We start from the raw sequence: 20,349 nt of genomic DNA on the forward strand, positions 1-20,349 counted from the left end.
TTAATTCAAGTGGTATGGAATACCTTTGTGTTATTAGGACCTTCTAGAATAAAGTGTAACTTTAATTGTGTTTTGGTAACAGTGGGTTTTGTTTGGTTGGTTGTTTTTTTTTTGTCTTGTCTGTGCCTTTCCTAAAGTGCCTGAGAAAATCAGTGCAATATTTTCTACTTGTTTTCCCGCAGGAGAAATTTGCTTAAGTCCTGCATTTATTTTTTTGAGCATCACGTACCTGTAGAACTGTTTAGAGTTCAGTCAAGTCTAAATTATCTTCCTGGGCTTTTCTTTTCCTGAGCTCTCCGAGACATTGCATCACTCTCCCTTTCATGATGTTTGTGTGACTTCACCAGACTTGAGCTGCGAGAAAGATGGGAGTGTGTTGTCTAGTAATATGTCGCTCAACCCACTGAAGGGCTGATTTTGGTAGTGACAGGCTATTAGAGCAAATTATGGCAGTCGTTGAGTGCTTTTGTTTTAATTGTTCAACTGGTTCTTCAAGGTCATTCAGATGAAATGGAGGAGTGGTTTTGAAGCTGTGCTTCTTACTGTCTTCATACTTTCTGGTATGAATTATACTGTGCCAAGATGGTGTATGCCTTATTCTCCAGAAAAGTGACATTTTAGAGAGGGTGAGTTAGTGTGACAGCAGCTTGCAAGAAAATATTTCCATGTATCTTTTCCTTTGTAAATAACATTCATAGAAAGGCCAGAAAGATTCCCCTCTTCACATTGCCATTATGTGTGTAAGAGTGCAAGCAGAGATTCCCGTGTTCCTGATCCATGTCAGCCTTTCTTCTGGCACTTATCTTCATTAAATAGGTTTTTAAAACATAAAACTTTAAAATCATTAAAAAGGAGGCTGTAAAGGACTGCGTAGAAACTGTAAAAATAAGTTTTCTCTAAATAAAAGGAAGTTAGTGCTGTCCAGAAGTGACAACTGTCTAGCTTGTCACTTCTACTTGAAGTCTCTGCACACAGAATTCTAGCTGTTAACATATGGCCCGATAATTAGATCTTGTGAGGTCCTTCTGCCATTCTCCAGCCTCTTCAGTAGCATGAAGAATTTAGTGCTATTAGTTAACTTTGTCATCTCGAGCACTTTCTTGTTGCAGACTCTGGATAACTGCAGTTTCCTGGATCTACTTTGAAAGCTTAATTAATAAATACTTTAAAAAATGATCTTTTGCACTTCTAGTACTGCTGAATTATAAAGCAAGCATTAACATACTGAAATTATTAGTGCAACTGTAACATCCTTGAGCTTCCTTAAGACTCTTGGCTGAATGTTATCCACTCGTGGTGGTTTGATAATTGTTTTAGTTCAGTTTGCTCCATACTTCTCTCCTAGCAGTGCTGTGCTTCGAAACAGATCTTCTAATGCATCTTACGTAAGAAAGCCTTTGACTGGGAGAATATCTTTAAACTCCTCCATAGTGAACATGTAGATGAGAAAAATCTGGTGTTTCTGCCATGACCATGTAGCTTGTTCAAAAGTTTTTGTAATACATCTATTTGTGTACTTATTTCAGCCATACGATCCTGTCAGGCTACCTACTGCTCCTTGCTCCTCAAGTGCCTTGAAAAAAGATTTGCTTGTAGTTTATATAGGGTTTTTCTTCCCCTCTCACTTCCTTAAATTATTTGTGCCACTGTCTCATTGTATTTTTTTTCCTGTCTGTTTTTAGCTTGCTATTGTTTGGGCCCCATTTGAACAACTTCTACTAGATTCTTCTAATGTTTTCTCTAATATGCTATTTAGCCATCTTGGTCCCTTGCCTGTCATGTCATTATTCACCCCCACTTAAGTCCTTTTTGTGCCTTTCGTCTTTTTTCCTAAATTTGCTCTAAGCCTCGCATACAATGTCTTGAATGTCATTGCCTACAGACGGTTAATTTTTGATGATTCTTTTGAAGTTCCTCCCTATCTGTCTAATTCCTTGGTGTTTGTTGCTTATACAGATACTTAGGTCACTACTAAACCCTGGGGGTATTACACTAATATTTTGAAGCAAAATCTGTGCAGTGCTTAGGATCAAGAGATGCCTTTTCTTTTGTCAGTAGCAGGAGAACTTGTTCCATGAAGCAGTCCCTGATGCTCAGTGTTTTGTCTTGGCATCCTGTGACATTTAGCGGATAACAGAAACCTTCTCCTGTTTGTCTTTGCTTTTGTTTCTGAGCGCCTTCAGCTTGGTCACTCAAGGTCTGCATGTATGAATGTGATGACTCATGCATTTCTCTTTATCACTGTCTTGAATATAAAGAAGGTTAATGTACTCCCTTAATGAATAGGTAATGAATAAACTTGTCTTTTTTTGACATTTCTCACCCAAAAACTATATTTTTTTTGGTGGGCGTCAGATAACAATTTCATTATAAACTTCCTTATGGGTTTCTTTGTTCTTAAATGTATGTGCGTGCCAATAACCAGTGGAACTCCGGTACTGGAGGATTTCTTTCCTTGGTGAAGACAACTTTCTTTAATTCCAAAGGTTTTTTTTAATTTTTTTTCCATTTTTTGGGAATAGGCTGAGTTAAAATATGGAACTTGCTCCACAGCAGCGTTCTTGCTCCCATGAGTTCAGATCTGAGATGCTTGACTTGCATATAAGGTTTTTCTCTCAAATGCCTGCTCTTCAGAGTTAGTATAGGGTGTGTAAGTGGAGTTGTGTGGTTTCTTATTTGTACCTTCTCAAGCAATGACTTGAAGATTGTTTTATTTTCTGCTCAGCCTTTGAAAAAAAGCCCATCTGAAGACAAGGGCTCTGTGATAATCTGACTGGTTCTATAAACTGAGCAGTCAGTAATCCTGGGGATGTGTGAAACTGAAGGATGCTCCTTTGTACTGGAGGAGGCTCCAGTTTGAGTTTCTAGTTTGGCAGCAGAGTAAAAATATTTTCTGAGCTCTGTAAATCCAACATACAAGATGTGGGGGTTCCTATGTTAAATAGGCTGGGTTTTATTGTGGTCTGTAGATTAGTCTTAGAAATATGTCGGGCAACAGTAGGTGGTAAACTGGAGAGTGAAAATGGTCATCAAAACCGCGTGAAAGGTGGAACAGAGACATGAGGTAAATTATAGCTGAAATTCAGGAGATAAACCAGTGCTCAAGAAGAGGGAAAATAAATAAAAAAAAAAAAAAAAGGTGATTTTATTTCCCATTATTATTTCATCTCCCATTATTATTTTTTTTCTTGTTAAATTAAATGCATTTTCTTCAAGTCAGTGTAATTGAGGGCTGGCTCTTCATTGTAACTGACTTGAATTTGTACGCTCTTTTGACTTTACTCTTGTTTTATTGTCCTCAAATAATGCTGTATGAAAACACCTGAGGCTCTTGAAAGGCGCCTCATGATATCTGGTGTAGTCTCTGTAACACTTGTGGAGAAACAAGGCATAGAAGAGATGTCTGGGAGGTTTCTGTATGGATTATAACCTGGGGCAGGTGGACGGCTGCTGCAGTGGAATAGCTGAATGACATTTGGAGGCTTGCTGTGGAAGAGTCTTCCTGGTTAACACTGCATATTTTTCTAAACAGTATTGTATTCAGCTTTCAAGAGGCAAGAATCTTTGGTAATTGTCTCTATTGACAATAGAAGTGTAAAAGCTAAACACAATCAAATACAGAAGGAAAAATGGCATTTTGCTTACGACTCTTCTTTTTTCCTGTATCAGTTATTTCATCTCAGAGTTGTAATAAAAAACTATAGTGCAAAAGTTTAAAATGCTTAAGTTGCCAACTTTCGCATCTGCAGAACACTTAGTACAAAAGAAAAAGGGCTTTCCATCTCTGCAGTCAAACGATCATTCAGATTTCAAAAGCTGTTTTATCAACCCTCAGATGCAGGGAAAGGTTTTGTTGTTTGATGTTTTTAATGCTCTTTCAGCGTTTAAACTGAACTTCTGTAACCAATGGACTATCAATTTTTTCCAGGTCTCGTTAAATGGTACACAGTTTACAGACAGTTCAGTTGGATCAGAGTTCACAGGTGTTTCTCAGGTATGTGGAGCCACAGTTTGGGGGTGTTATATGATAGAAAAGTTATTTACTAATGGTAGAAATTATTAAATGTACTGGAGAACTCTCCAGAGAGATACAAATTTGAGACTGGGACTTTGCTAGCTGAAGTCAGTTTCTGATTACTTTGCTATTCAAGCTTTAAAAAGCTGTGAAAGCTACTGTTTCTAAGGTAAAATTTTATTGTTATAATAAGCTTGAAACTGGACAGAGATGTAAAAATAAAGCTATGCAATTTTATGGTAATAAAGTTATTCTTGGAAATAAATCTAAATACGTAGTAGATATATGCAGTTATTTCTGTTCTGGCTTGTCCTACTTCCAGCTTTCATTTATGAATGTTATATCTGAACATGTTTCAGAGAGAAAGTGAGACTGGGTGCTTTCTTGCAGAAATGCATCACATATTTTTTTGAAGCTTGACTAGTGGAAAAATATCTTGCTTTTCTCAAAACATGTACTTTACTCTGATTACAGTGAAGGCACATACAAATGTGTGTGTGAGCTAATTCCAAACTCTTGTCTAATTCAGGAAGAGTTTACTGCTGCTGTTGAAATGGTCACATGAACAGTTACTGTATCTGTTATCTTTTAAAGAAATAAGAAACTGCAGTTCATAGCCTCATTTTAGTGTAACAGAGCCATAATGGGAATGCTTATGGTCTAGATTTTTGTCAAGGTTCTAACTGTCTGTTTTCTTGGAAATAAACTGCTTAGAAATTTTTGTGCATAGCAGTTGATTTATTATATTATGTTCTAGGAACCAGGTGCTTTCATTTTGACGTCAAATCTGTTGTAAATACAGGCCCAGTTAGATTGTCAGGTTTTCCTGAACCTTGAGTTGGCTAGAATTAAGCTTGTTGTTCCTGCTGTATGTTCAATGGCTTTTTTAGTGCAACTTTACACATATAAGTCGTAATTCTAGAAGTCCTTGCAGCATGGCTGGATATGTTTGCTGTGATCCCTTACCTTTTCGAAAGAGTAACTGTCAGATTGTCTTAACTCCTGAACTTTTACATTTTTGTCCTCTCCCTTTCCTATGTGTTGGAAGATGTCATTAGGAACAGATGATGTTCATAAGGAGCTGTCTGCAATAGCTATTAAGGTGTCATTGTTATTCCAATGAAGGCATAATCTGGCTTCAGAAAAATTCATTTTCCCAAGGAAACTTTCAGGGCTAAGTGGATAAGCAGCCATGCCCTCCTGCATGCAGGGTTTTTAGGCATTAAGATCTGCAGCTGAGCACAGGTCAGCCAAGAAGAATGTCTAATGTGAGAGATGTGTTTGTGCTTGTAGAGCAGGTGAGGGGTGGCTGGTCACAGCCTTTTGGAAGGCAGGGCAAGGCTTCCCTTAACAGAGTGTTTTTTGAAAACCTGCAGTAGAGGCCTGGAGAAATTGTGTTCTTTTTCTTGCCTTTATTCTTAGCTGTGAATTCTTCAAGAGTCATCAGTGAGTAAAGAGATTAGCTGTTCTTACTTAGTCTATTAACTTACATTTCTCATGAACTCCTGGAAGATAAGAAGATACTTGTGGAGATGAATTCAGTCTGTCTTTTTATTTTCGATGTCTAGAATTCTCAGTTTTTCCTTTCCATCTTGCTGAGTCTGTCAGTTTTATGAATGCAAAGAACACAAAACCCAGACTTCAAAATGCTGGTTTTCTTTAGATGTCAGCAATGGGGAATTGATTTGTTGTTACTGGGAAGACTAGAAGAGAGTTAATGAACCTTTATAGCTTGAACTAGTCTTTGCCCTAAAGAACTTTTCACCTGTGCTTGTGCAGTTCAGCCCTGCAAGATCTGTAAAGCAGTATTTTTGTTAGTATTGAGGTCAGAGCAGTATCTAGAAGGATGTTTGAATGATACATTTCAATTTTGCCTTTGAGAAAGAATTGAGCTGTTTTGAGGCTTACATATAAGATTTTGCTAGTTAAGGCAGAGTTAGTAGCTGTAATGTAATCAAACAGAGCTATGATTCTGCCGTGACAAGATGGTTTTGTTCCATTCGTTACAACTTTGCCTGTGTCTTACAAAGCTGGGTCTCTTTGGCTTGTGCTGCCTGCCATGTTTTTGAGTATGAGTCCTGGTGCATAATCAGCATTTCATGGCTGAACCGTAATTTCCTGCACAGTGCCATCTTGGAAGAGAAATCAGGTTTTGAACTGCTTCTGCCCTCATGAGTTACCCAGTTTAGTTTATTCAATAGGTGGTAGTGGATTTTAAGACCCTGCTGATTGGTTTTGTTAAAACTGAGTTAAGCTTTTATTTTGTAACAAGCTTAGCTGAAAGTGTCATTATTTCTGTTAATATTAAAAAAGGTGACAAAACTTCAAAGAGCGGTTATTTTCCTTTTTATCTGTTAAAAATAACACTAAAAGGAGTTGTACTATCGCTTTTTAATTTTACTTACTAAATTTTTGCATCAAGGCTAAATTGTTTTAGAGGGAAAGGCTGTAGTCCATGCTCCCTGAAAACATTACTTTTTAAATGGGAATGTATTCATAATCAGAATAATTGTTTGCCACATAGATATTAAACCCTGATGTTTGATCTTGGGATACTCCAAATATCCATCATTTAAGGATGACTGTTAAAATATTGGGGGGGAGTAGGATATGTTGTTTCGGTTTTGTTTTTAATCTCAGAATAGGTTTTTCCAGTGAATATTTAGGTGAATATTCCAGTGAATAACCAGTTATCTATCTAAAAAATTTTTTGTAGACACCCTTTACCTTTGGCTTGGGCCAAAGGGCACCGTATACAACTGGCGAGCATTGTCTTCTTTGTAGAAGTGAACGAAAAGATACCTCGCTTTCAGAGAGCGGAATGAAAAACTCTAGCAAAACAGCACTTTCCACATCTCCAAAAGCAAACAATATGCTGCATCTTCCACTGTGGGTGTGTCCAGACTGTCGAAGAACAGTTGAAAAGGAAGAGAGGCATGCTACAATCGAGCAATCTCTTGTGGTAAGTTTAAGGACTTCAGTAGACTAAGAAGATACATTGTTATGGGCTGAATGCTACTTTGTGCTTTGGAACCGCTTAAACTGTAAGTGCATAGAAAGTGTTTGAGGAGATTTGGAGTTGGTTTTCCTGTGAGCTAAACTGAACAGGCAAGTTGTTCCAAAAATTATGAGTTCTGATTCAGTTTTGGATTTTTGAGTAGAACAAGCGTTGGATGTTTCTAGTTGGGTTTGGGGTTTTTTTCCCTTTATTGGATCTTACGCTTTGTCCTTTCCTCCCTTACTTAAATTCTGTTTTTTCTACTCCTACCAATGCAACTTTAATCTTTACCGTTTTTTCTATGTCTGCTCGTGTGTTTTGCCCCTTTTGTGATGTGAAGTTCCTTGTCCTTTCAGCAGTGTTCTTGAGTCACTGCACCTGCACTGCCACCTTCCTGCATATCTCTGAGTTTTGTCATCTTTTCTTTCCTGTACTTTTTTGATAAAGAAACACAACCCATTGTATGCATATAACAATTTCTTATTCTTTGTTGTATCATTGCAAACACTCATGTAATAGATGTTGCTAATACTTCAAGTTGTGATTACTTTCTAAATTAAGTGTTAAAATATATTCTCAAATGAAAATTCAACTTCACATAAGAGCTGTGGTCAGTGTAGCAAAAGAATACAAGAAGTTCACTGACAGGTCTAGGGAAACCCGATTAGAAGTAAAGTATGCTTTACTGAAGAACCAAATCTTCACAACTGATCTGGGAAGCCACGCACTTTGATAACTGGAAGTATTAGAGATTCTAGCTGATGTCTCGCTGTAGACAGCTAACAGACTGTGCCACACACCCATACGCACATACAGGTTTTTTTTATTCCAGTAAAGAAATCAGTGTGAGGCAAGATTGTCTTTGTATAGCACAGGTTGTTAAACTTTTGTTAAAAGCACAGTTAACATAGTTCTCTTGTAAGGAAAATTTAGGGTATATCACTTGTATACAGCTCGTGTTTATTGATATTCTTGCAATTAACAAGGGTTAGTAAAATTAATCAAAAGACATTACGTCAACACTACATCTAAGGGAATTACATGTGTAGTCTGATGGTAAACACATCCTAGAGAGTTCAAAGCACAGCAAGAGAGAAGCACATTATTGTTGAGCTGAGTCAAACTTTTTGACATATTTAAGCTGTGTTTAATGAATTAGTAAAGAAGTGTTCTACAAGTATAAGGAAGGCAGCTTCCTAAATGGGTGAAGTTACACATACTCCAGATAAAATGAAGATTTACAGTATTTTTTTTAATTTGGCAACTGTTTTCTTATTTAAAGAGCAATTTTTAGAAGCAAACAGAAGGATTTTTCGAGTTAGGAAGCTTGATTTAAAGCAGGTAATGATTAGGTGGCTAGTCAAATTAGAGAAGCTGGTTGGAGGAAGGGAAGAGCGCTAAAACCCCCTCTTATTATTGGTGATTACAAAACAGAGTACAAGTGGTGTGCTATAGATGCTCCTGTGTTCAGGTTGTTGGTGCTCTCATTACCTACCTTGGTTTGCCTCAGCACCTTCCCCAGTAGCTGATCTTGCTGTTGGCAGCAAATGTATACAGCTTTGTTTTGACCTGTGTCTTCATCCTGCTCCAGGATCTGGGGTGAAGCATAGAAACCCTTTTCAGTCATTCTCGAATGTGGGAGAGGTCTCTGCCTGGTGCCACAGAAAGCTGGTGTCGACCTGGGGAAGTTGCAGGAGGAAAGCGTGTTTGTACTGTGGCTGCAAGCACAGAGGAGGGAGAGAAACTGGAGACCAGAATACCAGGAGCCTTGGGACAGAGGTTAACATTATCTGCTAGTAATGAGCAGCACTGTACCCAGGAGATAGCATCCATTCCCAATGACAGCAGCTTTCTAGCATCCATGACTGTGAAGTAGTATATCTGGCTGTTGTAAACAAGAATTTCATGCTTTTTGCTAGAAGGGGTTGTAAAGCTACAAAAGTCAAACATGCTGTCAGATAGAGACTGAAGAAATATTACTAGTTTATGGTTAATGATGGATGATGCAAGCCTTCCTTTAGCCTAGTTCATTGTTTATACTGGAGTACTTAAAGGTAATAATTATAACCAACGTACCTTGGTTATTAGAAATGGAACTATATTTATATCATTGGTTTTCTCAGTTCACCTCTTGCATTTATTAAGCTGTTTGAAGGTGAATTCTTTGTGCCTGGTTTAGTGTCCTTCCAAAATATAGTCACCACTAAGAACTGCCACATGAATATTTGCCTACCAATTAACATTTCAGGCTTCTACCTTACAAACTGAAGGCTACCTGGGTTTTTTTTTTTCCCCTTTCAGAGCCAAGATTTCCTTTTGCACATGCCTCTTGGAAACAGTGGATCACAGCAGGAGTCTGTAGGAGGGGGAAGAATAACCGTTGGTGCACAGACAGTGCCTGCTGCAGATCTGAACAATTCCTCTCCTTCAGACATAGCATGCAACTGTGAGGCCTGTAATGAGCGCAGGTAAGGGCTGATGGAACTCAGCAGCATGCTGCCTGTAGTCAGACTGTTGGCAGTGCTGTAGCTTATTTGTTGGTGTGTGCTTAAACTCTTTAAACAGGCTGTCTGACAATAACAGTAACTTAGAGATGGCAGCTTTTAGCCAGTTTTGTACTTTATTTTAGGCATTTTTAGATGTACGTTGTTTTTTCTGAAGAGCATCCTCAAAACAGCAGGAATCAGTAAACCTATGCAATGTACAGATACTAAGTAATTACTTGTGTCATTATTTGCAGAGAAAATTCAGCAGAGCCTGAACGTGAACCTCAGCAGCTCCAAAATTACTGGTCAGAAGTAAGATACATGGTTCGATGTATATATCGCCAAGCTGGGACCCCTTTGGCAGATGACCAAGACCAGTCTTTGGTACCAGATAAAGACGGAATGAAAGATCTGGTGGATAGGTATAGCACTTTGAAAAATACCTAGTAATTGCCTAGAGCATTTTTAAAGTTAGCATTTAAGTAGTTTGGAATATTGCTTTTTAATACAATGTTATTTGCCATCTATAAGTCTGGTTACTTGGAATGGTTGCCTCACCATTAGAACAGTCAGTTCTGTATCATGCAGGATTTTTAAATGCTGGATTGAATTCATGTAGCTATTAAATTCCTATGCTGTTTGCAGTAGGAATATCAGTATATTATTATGAAAGGGTCCCAAAATCTTATTCTTCAAAAGACCTTGATATGATTCTTATTATAGTAAGATACGGTTTAGTTTGGATTGCCCTACATGAAAAATCTTACCTTGTCGAACTAACCTGAGTTAAAATAGTGTTTGCATCCGTGTGTAATTGTAACAGCTAGAAGAGGCTTTGATGACTAGATGAGGAAGATACTGTGCTGTTCCCTCTCATTTCAGAAGCTGAAATTGTAGCTTTTCTAGGTGTGAAGTTGAAGATGTGCTTAATGAGATCTGCAGTTGTGTTTTTTTTCTTTTGAGAATAGTGTGGCTGTCCTTAAAGTGTTCTGGAAGGTTACTCAGTTTCTGTCTAAGTGAATGTGTGGTCAAGGAATAGCTGCTCTCCTTGGTTCTGTTCGTATGTACCACACTGAGGTCTGACAAACTGTAGTTGTCGTGTGGAGTTTCTAGTTGAAGTTAAATTATGGCAACTTAAAACTTCTGACAGATTATAGTCATCTACCATTGCTCTTTGCATGACTATACTCCTGAATCAGCCTTAATAGATAATTAAATGATCTTACTGCACTTCTGTTACATAAAAACTGTTTGGTTTTGAGCATGAGTTGTGTAAAAGTAGAGTAATATATTATGCCTCCCTATTAGTCATGCTTTATTTATTTAAGTGATCAAAATGTGCAACATAGGTTTTGAAATCCAAGATGCTTAGTGTGTAGGTACTTAAAACTGAATCACAGCTAAAATGATTGCTGATTTTTATGCAGCTTCTCTTTAATGGAAAAATTTTGGAAGTTGGAACACATACTGTCTACCTTTCTTATGTACTTGGGAGCTTTGATTTCTCTAGAACAGTTTTTCACCCTTGAAAGAGATCATTGAAAACAAAGGCAGAAGCAGGCTTTCAGAGAGGGAAACCTTAAATGTCAATGTGATTATTTTTCACTCGAGTTCTTTATGGTCTGCAGAGTAGGAAATAAAATGAGGATTCTGTGTTTGAGCAGACACCAGTGTCCAGTCCGTGGTGCTAATGTCATAAAATTAAAGCTAGTCCATGTAGGTATTCAAAGTGTAAGAATAACGCAACTAAACAAAAAGCCCCAAATGAACCACGTAGGTTTCATGCCAAGATCATGCTGTGGCCAAGTAAATGTTTAAAAGGCAGAAATTCCTGATTCCATGCTTAGCTCTGTTGGACACAGCTGGCAAGAAATGGACTGTCTGGTCATCTGATTTGAAAATAATTAGTGGTGCCAAGTATTGTCCCTATTGGATCTTGGAGCACTTTATGGCAATGTGATAGCATTCTATTTTGTGAGTGACAAGGGGAGAGCAAGGACTAGATAGCAGCAGGCTTTTATTCATGTAATTCTTAAGTACTCATCTAATCCTGTTCTTCCTCACCTCCCTGCACTATAAAAACCAGGAGGTAAGTGCTTAAAGTCATGTGCAGGACTTCAAATAGTACAGTTTTACTCTGAAGTACTCAAAAGTGGCCATTGTGTTCAGTTTTCTTCTGTGTTCCGTGGTTCAAAACCTTGTCTCACTTCCAGGAGAGTATCAGACCTAGCCAGCTGTATGCTGTCCTTAGCAGGAAGCCCTGACCCCCTTTGAAGCTGTGTCTTACAGTCTTTGAAGGTATCGAGTGGTGGAATAGAGTGCCTGGAGGGCAATATGGTTCTGAAGCTTCAGTATTAGTGTGCTTCCCTGAGATGAATGAGTCCCAAATTCTGGTCCTTATCCTGGATTTTAAAAAAAGAAATAAATAAAAAATACACCAGTCATTTGTAATGACTGCAGGTAGGCACGGGAGAGTGCCCTAAGTCATGTTCCTTTGAAGATGTTCTTTGTGGCCCTGTGAATCCCACACCTTATTAAAGCAGCAGTTTTAACAAAGGTGAAGAAATGTCCTTGTACAGAAAGGAGAAGAAACTCAAGGTGAGAAGGAGTTTTATGAGTGTCTTATGAGCCTGGTAATTACACAAAATGTCTTTCAGTGCAGCTGAGCAACAGGAGGGTCCCCCAGAGCAGTCAGCAAGTACAGTTTGGCTAGTATGTATTCAGGCACGTTCTGGCTGCCTGTCAGATCAAGCTCCCTCAATGGCTTGAAGTGAATGCTTGTCCTTCTACAGGATCTTAATCAGGCCTGGATCTGGCTGCTCCAGCTGGAACATTTAGTAGGCATGTTATGCAAGAACACAGAGAAGTTCCAAAGAAGCTTGTCTGAAGAGTCTAGGTGTCTGTAGGGTTGTATGCAAATTGAGTAAAGGGCTTTTTTTTAGCTCACAAGTTGAAGTGAAATACTCAGGTCCTAAATGAATTTGTTCCTCAGGTGTGCAAGCCTCCTAGTCCTAAAGGTACACGAGAGCTCAGTTCCGCAGTGTGAAAATAGGGAACTGGACTGTGTTCTCCCAGATTTCAGGTAGTTATGTAAACCTTAGCCATTGTTTCATTTTGATGACTGTCATGGTAACTGGTAAATATTTTTCGGAAAGTGAAAACTGTTAATAACATGCTTTTTTTTTTTTTTTTTTGGTCACGAATATTCTGAAAATACAGGCTTTGTGAAAGAGATCCGTATCAGCTTTACCAACGGTTGGAACAGCAAGCTAGAGAATATGTGCTTGAAATGAAGGTTCGTCTGCTCAGACACTTGTCACTGGGATCTAAAGTTGCATCAACATTAGCAATACAAGGGCCACCCCAGGCACATCAGTTCATCTCACTCCTACTTGAAGAATACAGTGCACTCTGTCAGGCAGCATGTACAATCAGCGCCTTCCTAGTTACTCTGGTAAGACTGAAAAAATAACCTGTATGCTTCTACTTACTGGAGGTAATGCTAGCAGAGCTGTTCTAAGCTCTCTCAGATGTCTTCTGTGGTTTGTAAAGTATAAGGGGTTTTGTGTGTGCATGCTTGGAGATAGGGAGGGTCAGAAAATGCAAATTTAATTCTTCAGAAATGTAGATCAGGCATCTCTTACAGTGAACTGATGAAATCCTCTCTCTTCTTCCTAAAGAAAAAGGTGGGAGAATGCTGTTTGTGGCTTTTATTCTGAAATTAACCTTTAAACAGGTCTACAATTTTTAGATAATGCCTTAGAGAAGTGTTTCCCACATTTTCAGTTAATCTTTAATGGTCTCTTGACAGCCACATTTAAAAGACACAATTTTTTATGTGCAGCACTAACTTAGCTTGCTTCAATGTTCAATTTTATTTTTCACTTACAAGCAAGAATGGCTAATTGAAAAGATGATCTCTTGCCTTGGAATTAATCTGCCATGATACTTATTTCTCAAGTTCTTGGGTTTTCTTAAATGCTTGTTGGTTTGGGTTTTTTTTTTTGTCAACTCGTTGTGATATTAGACTTGGGATTATATTGTCAGGTAGAAAATAAGCAATCTTTTCCTGACTAACTGTCCATCATGAGTGAGTAATAGAGTAAACAAATTCTGTAATTCTATTTGTTTAAGGGCTGACAAGGTTATTAATCCTGTCCTGTTAATAATCCTTTCCTGTGCATCCTTTGTTAATGTCCTTATCATGTACATTCCTTTTCTTGTGTAAAGTTTACGCAAGCAGAAAGAAAACTTAAAGGTGGATAAACTGGTAAATTTGGGGTTTATTGCCAATTAGCTGAAAGTGACTGTCTAGGTATATAAAGAGGCAAAGAACAGGCGTATTTTTCCCCTGCTTATTATTATGAATTTAGCAGGCATGAGAGGTTGAGATAATGGCCATGCAGAGACAGAAGGTGCTTGAACTCCCCGATCTACCCTTTTATGATAGCATTCAAAGTAAAATAAAATTCCTATTCTTTAAAAAAACAAAGCGTAAGAGAACACAAAATACCCCAGACTTTTCTTGTCCTTTTGCTTCTGCATCCCAGTAAGTACTGAAAACCTCTTCCTATTAAGCTGTGACATTCAGAAACCAAAATGTGAGAATGTAGGCTACTGTATCTTATCATACATTTCTAAAGTTTATTAAATAACTGTTTTTATTAAATAGAGCAGTATGTCACAGCTTTCAGTACAGGTAGTACAGTTACTAGCCCTTCCTATGTGTGTGGTGGTACTCTCTCAAGGTTCGGGTGTGCTATGGAAAAAGCAATCTTTTCAGTTGAAACATGTAAGAGGCAGTCAAGATCTTTAAACTCAGTGCAGCCCTCCTGTGAAGGTAAAGCCTTTGCATGTAGCATGCTCTACAAAGGCATATAATACCTTGAGGAGAAACTTATTTCTCAGTGAAATCATGAACAGTTCTTCCTTTCAAAGGCATCCAGCTAACTAGTAAAGTTCAAGAGCAGGAACTGAAGCCTTGTGCCCACCAGGGAATAACAGATCATACTGAGAGCAAGCTGAACGACTATGGTCAGTAGAGAAGAGCCCTCAAGTACACAGTACAGCAGACTAGAAGGGAGAATTTACCTGGTATTTCTTTGTGAGAAATACCATAATCTGCGCAATCTGACATACAAGATTTTGTATGCAAGGGTTGACTGGTTTGTTCACAGCATAGTATGAAAATTGCCTGGGAAATCTACCTCAGTGTTAACCCTTGAGAACTTATTGGCAATTTATAGAAATTTTAAATATTTTGAAGACAGCATTCAAAGTGAAAGTGTACGTGTGTTTTGTGAAATTTGGGGGGGGAACACCCACCCTTCTTAAATAATAATGAATCTCCAGTCTGGTTTTTTAATACTGAGAGTCTCATGTTTAGGTCTGATATAAATATGTACTTAGTTTTTAACCCACTATGCTTAACAACACTTCAAAGTTCCAGAGTATTCTGATATTTCTGGCTATTCAAGGTTATGGTGCATGGGGCTGTCTTGCTGATCTGATAGTCAGAATGCTTGCACTTAATTTTGCTTGGGAGAATAAGGGTCTTGTATAATTAACCTGCCTGCTGCAAGCTATATGTGGGAAACCTGACTAACTGGAAAATATATCATACCTGTCTTTGATTTGTATGTTTTGATAATAATGGATTTAAGCTTAGGCCTTGAAATTGAATTCAGTTATGTATTAAATAACCTCAAATAGAAAAACATTTTGCTTGCTAGGCAAGTAAGCTGTTGGTCTCTTCTCTAGTTAGCAAACTTTGGATTTAAGCTGTATTCGGAGTGAACCATTTACTTGACTTATGTCAGTTTTGAAGTTACAGTTTGCCATTATATATGTCTGTTCCTCGGTAAGTTCAAAGAACTGAAAGATAATCAGACAATTTTTTGACAAGCAAACCTGAGGATAACTGGTTCAGATTGTAAAATCCATCTTTCAGTGCAGAAGTGAATGGCAGCTTTCAACTACAGTGTGGTTCTTCATTTTTTTCTAATCCGTGACAATTTAGAAAAACAGTGAATGAAGCTATGGTTATACACGTTATTAAAGAATTACTTAAATTCTGAGTTTCTGGGTATTAAACCTGCATAAGATCTGAGTGAGCTGATACAGGCTGTAGGTTGGAAATTAGATTGTCTGAGGCAAGATTTTTTTGTTTTAAAAGATTTTTTTTTTCCCTGTGTGTTTTTTTGTTTTTTATTTTAATAGGAAAATGAACATTTGAAGAAATTTCAGGTGACATGGGAATTGCACAATAAGCATCTGTTTGAAAACCTGGTATTTTCTGAGCCACTCTTACAGAATAGCTTACCGACGTTGGTGTCACAGCTAAGGTAGAGTTTAACTTTTCTTTTGTAATCTGAAGGAGAAGTGATAACCTCTATTTGCAACATAGTGTTAAAAAAAATAATAATCTCTGCTGCTTCTACAGTTTAATAGGTAAAAATCCTTGTTGATCTGTCTTGAAAACAGTATTGTTGATTGAGCAGGCTGCTGTCATAACTTGCTTGTCAGAAGAATTACAACCCTAATCTACTTACTTGTCAGTTACCTAGTAAAATGACAGCATCCAATGAAAATGCTGGTGGTATGACTGAATAGTACTATTTTTCACTTGTCATCAGGCATTACTGCTGTCTCTGTAGCTCTACAAGCAAATTAAAGCCTCAATGCTTTCATGCTTCCCACAGTGCACAAGTAACTTAATTTGGAGTTTTAACCAATCTTTTCATTGGAGAAAGCAAAAGAAACAACGTCCCTTGCAATATGCTTGTAGGCCTGGTGGCTTATGATGTTTCCTGGGGGTTTAGAATGTGTATTTTATTGGCAAGGTTGCTTTGCTTGTAATTTGTGTGCCTGTAAAGTGTTTGGGTTCTCCAGGAAGACGTATTAATTTTTATAAATGTTTCCTTTGTCTTAAGTCTGCACATTTTTAAAGTGCAGTCATGGATAGGTTTGTGTTGACTTCTTGATCTAGTTCCTGATGAAGACATTCATGCTCTGTGTACATGTGTTTTAAAGGTATTGTCTCAGGTATTTTTCCATGGTACAAGAGCAGTTTGATTAAGGCTGTCACAAGAGATGTTCACAGTGTATAAAAAAATGTCTGAGTTTTCCTTTTGCTCTAGTATCTGATAGATACTAGAAAGGAAAGCAAGAAAAGGCAAGATAGCTAAATTGTTGCTGTGCTCAGCAAGATGTCTGAAGGTCCTTTGGAATATCTTGTCTAATTGGTTTACGTGACACTGGGTTTGTACTGAAAGCCCTTTCTCCTTGGGTTTTTATGTTTTGTTTTGTTTCTCTTTATCTCCGGACAGATAATTCTGTTTCTGTGTTCAGTAGCATGTTGTTCAATTGCATATTTTCCTGGTGATTCCCAGTACCACTGTCCCTGACACTGTATTCCCCAGTCATCTCCATGCTTTCTGACAAGGCCTTTCTGCATCTCTTACTCCAGCAGTCCTGGCTGTATCAGGACTGTATGTTCATCTGCTCTGCAGACGAAGGCCTCTTGGTGAAGCTTACAGTCATTTCTTAACAGAAGTTTTGGACTGTTTTCATTTACCTGTTGTTCTCAAGTGCTACTGCAATGAAAGTCGGAGCAACAGAAGGTGTTTCCCTGCAGAACATCACTGTGGTGACAGCTACCTGCAAGGTTTAAATATGATGAAGTCAGAATCTTCTTGCAGAAATTTCTTTTCCGATACACCTCTGTCCCCTAGATGGTTTTAAGGGTATTTTGTATAAACTGTGGTTTTGCCCAGATAAATTCACTTGAGTGTTTTGAAAAGGAGAGGTTCAGCACAAGCTCCCTGTTCTGTGGTTTCCAGTTCATATAGTATATGTCTTGTTTTACTGCTGAGTTCTGTGGGTCTTGAAGTAAGAGAATTAGGTAGCTTTTCCTGAGAGTATTTTTTTCCTGGAGTATAATCTGCCTTCCATTGCGAATGGTGAAGGAAGATTCCATCAGAGATGCCTCACATGAGCCTAGTTCCTTGAACAGTAGAGAAGGTGTTGCCGGAGTTCCTCCTCAAAAGAGCATTGGCCTCGTTTTCTCTTCCTGAAGAAGAAATGTGAAATGGCATTTTGGCATCTCAGCTTCACTTAGATTTTTTTTGTGTTCACCTTTTCTCTCATCCCTTATTTAAATCACTGAATCTTTTGTGTATATTTGGCTTTTTCAGAATATGTAGTTGGTGTGCTGTGATTAGTCCCAGGGATGCTTATCAGGTGTCAGGCTAGAAAAGATGTTCTTTTAGGGAGATTTAAACATAGCAGTCTTGGGGGAATGGAGGTTACTAGCTGATATGTGATAGGTGTGTCAGTATTTTACAGGAATGGTCATCTACTCAGGGTGAACTGCCAGAGTCTTAATGTCTTATATCTTGTTCTGCTACCTAGTCAACACGTCTGATTTGTTTAGGAGGCATACTCAGTTGTGCAGTCTGCAGACCAGCTGTAAGAGTGTCCATATACTTATCAAGATTTAATTAATCAGCAGAGCTTCTGGATCAGACACAGCATTTCGTAAGGCTGTGGTTTTGTAATCAAATCATAGTATTTAAGGAAGTCCAGTCCTTTCATAGCTGAATGACTGGTACTTCCTGATGAAGTTGGCTGTATGAAAGATTTTTTAGATGTTAAATATCTTCCTTAGGTTAAGATGGTTTTGATTATGTGCAACCACTGATACACCTCCTGCATTCAATGGACTGCTTTACTGGGATTTGGTAATGACCTGACTGATACCTGGGGCTTTTCTGGCCCCTTTGCTTTCCTTGTATGGTGTGGGACAGTGTTCAGGGTAAATGCAAAGGTTTAGTTAAATGCTGTTGGCCAAAAAATTCTAGGTTCCTGATCAAGATATGCAGGCATACAGTAGGATCTATGTCAACGGTTATGCCTTCAAAGATTCAGTTAATGTAAAGTAAGCAATTCTTACTAAGTTTAATGTATGTGTGATGCTTTTTATTACCGATTTTTTTATGGCAGCCCAGGAATATGTTCCACCTCTGTTTACAGGACTGAAATATTACCTAGATGGTTGCTTTATTCTTGCGTTGAGGGGTGAAAGTGTATTGACTGGTAGCATGTTAACCTTTACACAAGAGTTACAATAAAAATTGAAAATGTAAATGCTGTTGCATTGCTAATGTAATTTTTTTAAAAATGAAGGTTTTCTTCTAACTTTTAAAAAGATATTGTGCACAACATGTGTTTGAAAGAGTAGTACTGCTCAGCAACAGTTATGAGAACAAATTCTTAACTTCTATACAGTAGGGACCACAATTTCTCATAATTGCATAATACCAGAAACGCAGGCATTAAGGAAAGCAGTGAATTGTGGTCTAGTAACAGGAATTGACAATGCTTGTACTGATTGTGAGGAAGAGGTGTACCCTAAATCACCGTATCCCTTTAAACTGCTTTTTGTACTCTAGCAAGCATAGACTTCCCAAGTTTTAAATGTGCAAAATTGCTTCTGCACCCTTTTAAAGTGGTTGTGTTGCAGATTCTGGGCAAAACCAACAAAATAAAACTGGAATTCATTGATGAAGTCATGCTAACAGCTGTAATTTAATGCTTACTGAGCTGTCTTGTTTGCTCAGCTCTTCATTAGACTTAATTACCATATTAAAATTAAGGGCTTAGTTCTTTGCCAGCTGATAGGCAGGACTGTGTAGTTCTTAGATTGAATTAATATCCTGTTGCAATGGAAATCTGTAACAAACCTCCCTGAAATGCTGGAATTGGGCTTAAATATTAAATGTTCAGATGCTTGTATTTATTTTTTTGGGGACTGGCTTTGACTCACCACACAGCCTCTGTGCCTCATTAACTGCCTACTAGTTTCTTCTTCATTACTGAAGAGAAGAAGTGTTGCAAAGTTTCAGTTTGTGTTAATTTACAGGTCATTACAATTCAGTGTGCTTTAAGCACACATTATCAAATAGAATTTTGTCTGTTTCTGAAGTCAAGATCTCAGAAGTTTGCTTATTTACTTGATTGTTGTGGTGATGCATTCTAATGGCTATTTCTTTAAAGGAATTCGATGTACAACAATGTAGTAGTAGAAAGGAGGTAAACCTGTCTCCAGTTTCTGTGGCTCTTTACAGAGACAGTCATCAGTGAAAGGCATCACCACGTTTTCGCATGTGATGCTGCTCAAGTGATAGTAGGTAACTGCATGCAGCCAAATTATCTCAGTTTCCTCATTCTACAGCACTTTTCCCAGCTGGAACTCCAACTTGTCTAGTAGTCTTTTTAACATTGATCATGTGAGTTCTGATTAACAAGCTTCTGGCTTTATTTTAGTACATAGCTCTTCAGTAAATAGTCAACGTGTGTATTTAGCTCATAGAATTTGGAAAGATAAATATATCAAGCTACAAAATTGGAATAAATACGGCTCAGTAGGTTTGACATCTGGTTACGTGTGGGAAAGAGGCTCTGGAAATGTTGCACTTCCCACATTCTTGTTATTGTTGGTTACAGAACATTGGAACAAGCAGTTGTTGGGTATTTTATGAAGAATGTCTAAAAATACTCCCTTTTGGGACACAAGCAGCTCTGGGCCTAGGTGTAACGATAATTGCACTCTAACAACGCTTTTTTGGCTGGCAAAACATTAAAAGCGTAATTTTCCAGTGAAATGTGTCTTCTCTAACAAGTGCTATTTGAACCTTCAGGCTTGGAACAACACATGATTCCTGTAGTGAAGATATGTATAGTACCTTGCTACAAAGGTATCATCAGCTGGAACAGGAAATGGGTCAAGTTGCTGAAGCATGGCTTGAATGCCAGAAAAGAATAGATGATTATGTTGATGAACAGGTAAG

The 20,349-nt window shown here is 38.0% G+C and overlaps 1 protein-coding gene across 11 annotated transcripts in view; it reads left to right on the forward strand.

Moving 5' to 3' along the window:
• Window positions 1–20,349, forward strand: part of FAM193A (family with sequence similarity 193 member A) — a 127,974-nt gene that overhangs the window by 27,597 nt on the left and 80,028 nt on the right. For 9 of the 11 annotated variants that reach the window (XR_013957123.1, XR_013957124.1, XR_013957125.1 and 6 more), the window contains exons 2-8: window positions 3,929–3,994; window positions 6,732–6,977; window positions 9,315–9,481; window positions 9,754–9,921; window positions 12,719–12,953; window positions 15,719–15,843; window positions 20,200–20,344. Coding sequence is in view for 5 of the 11 variants with exons in the window: in XM_080620436.1 (XP_080476562.1) it covers window positions 3,929–3,994; window positions 6,732–6,977; window positions 9,315–9,481; window positions 9,754–9,921; window positions 12,719–12,953; window positions 15,719–15,843; window positions 20,200–20,344 (1,152 nt within the window). In the remaining 6 variants the exon portion in view is untranslated. Of the gene's footprint in view, window positions 1–3,928; window positions 3,995–6,731; window positions 6,978–8,709; window positions 8,793–9,314; window positions 9,482–9,753; window positions 9,922–11,773; window positions 12,098–12,718; window positions 12,954–15,718; window positions 15,844–20,199; window positions 20,345–20,349 lie in introns of those variants that run through there. The other 2 variants (XM_080620440.1, XM_080620437.1) reach the window with 2 other exon arrangements.

Source organism: Psittacula echo, assembly GCF_963264785.1.
Source record: "Psittacula echo genome assembly, chromosome: 1".
Taxonomy (NCBI): Eukaryota; Metazoa; Chordata; class Aves; order Psittaciformes; family Psittacidae; genus Psittacula; species Psittacula echo.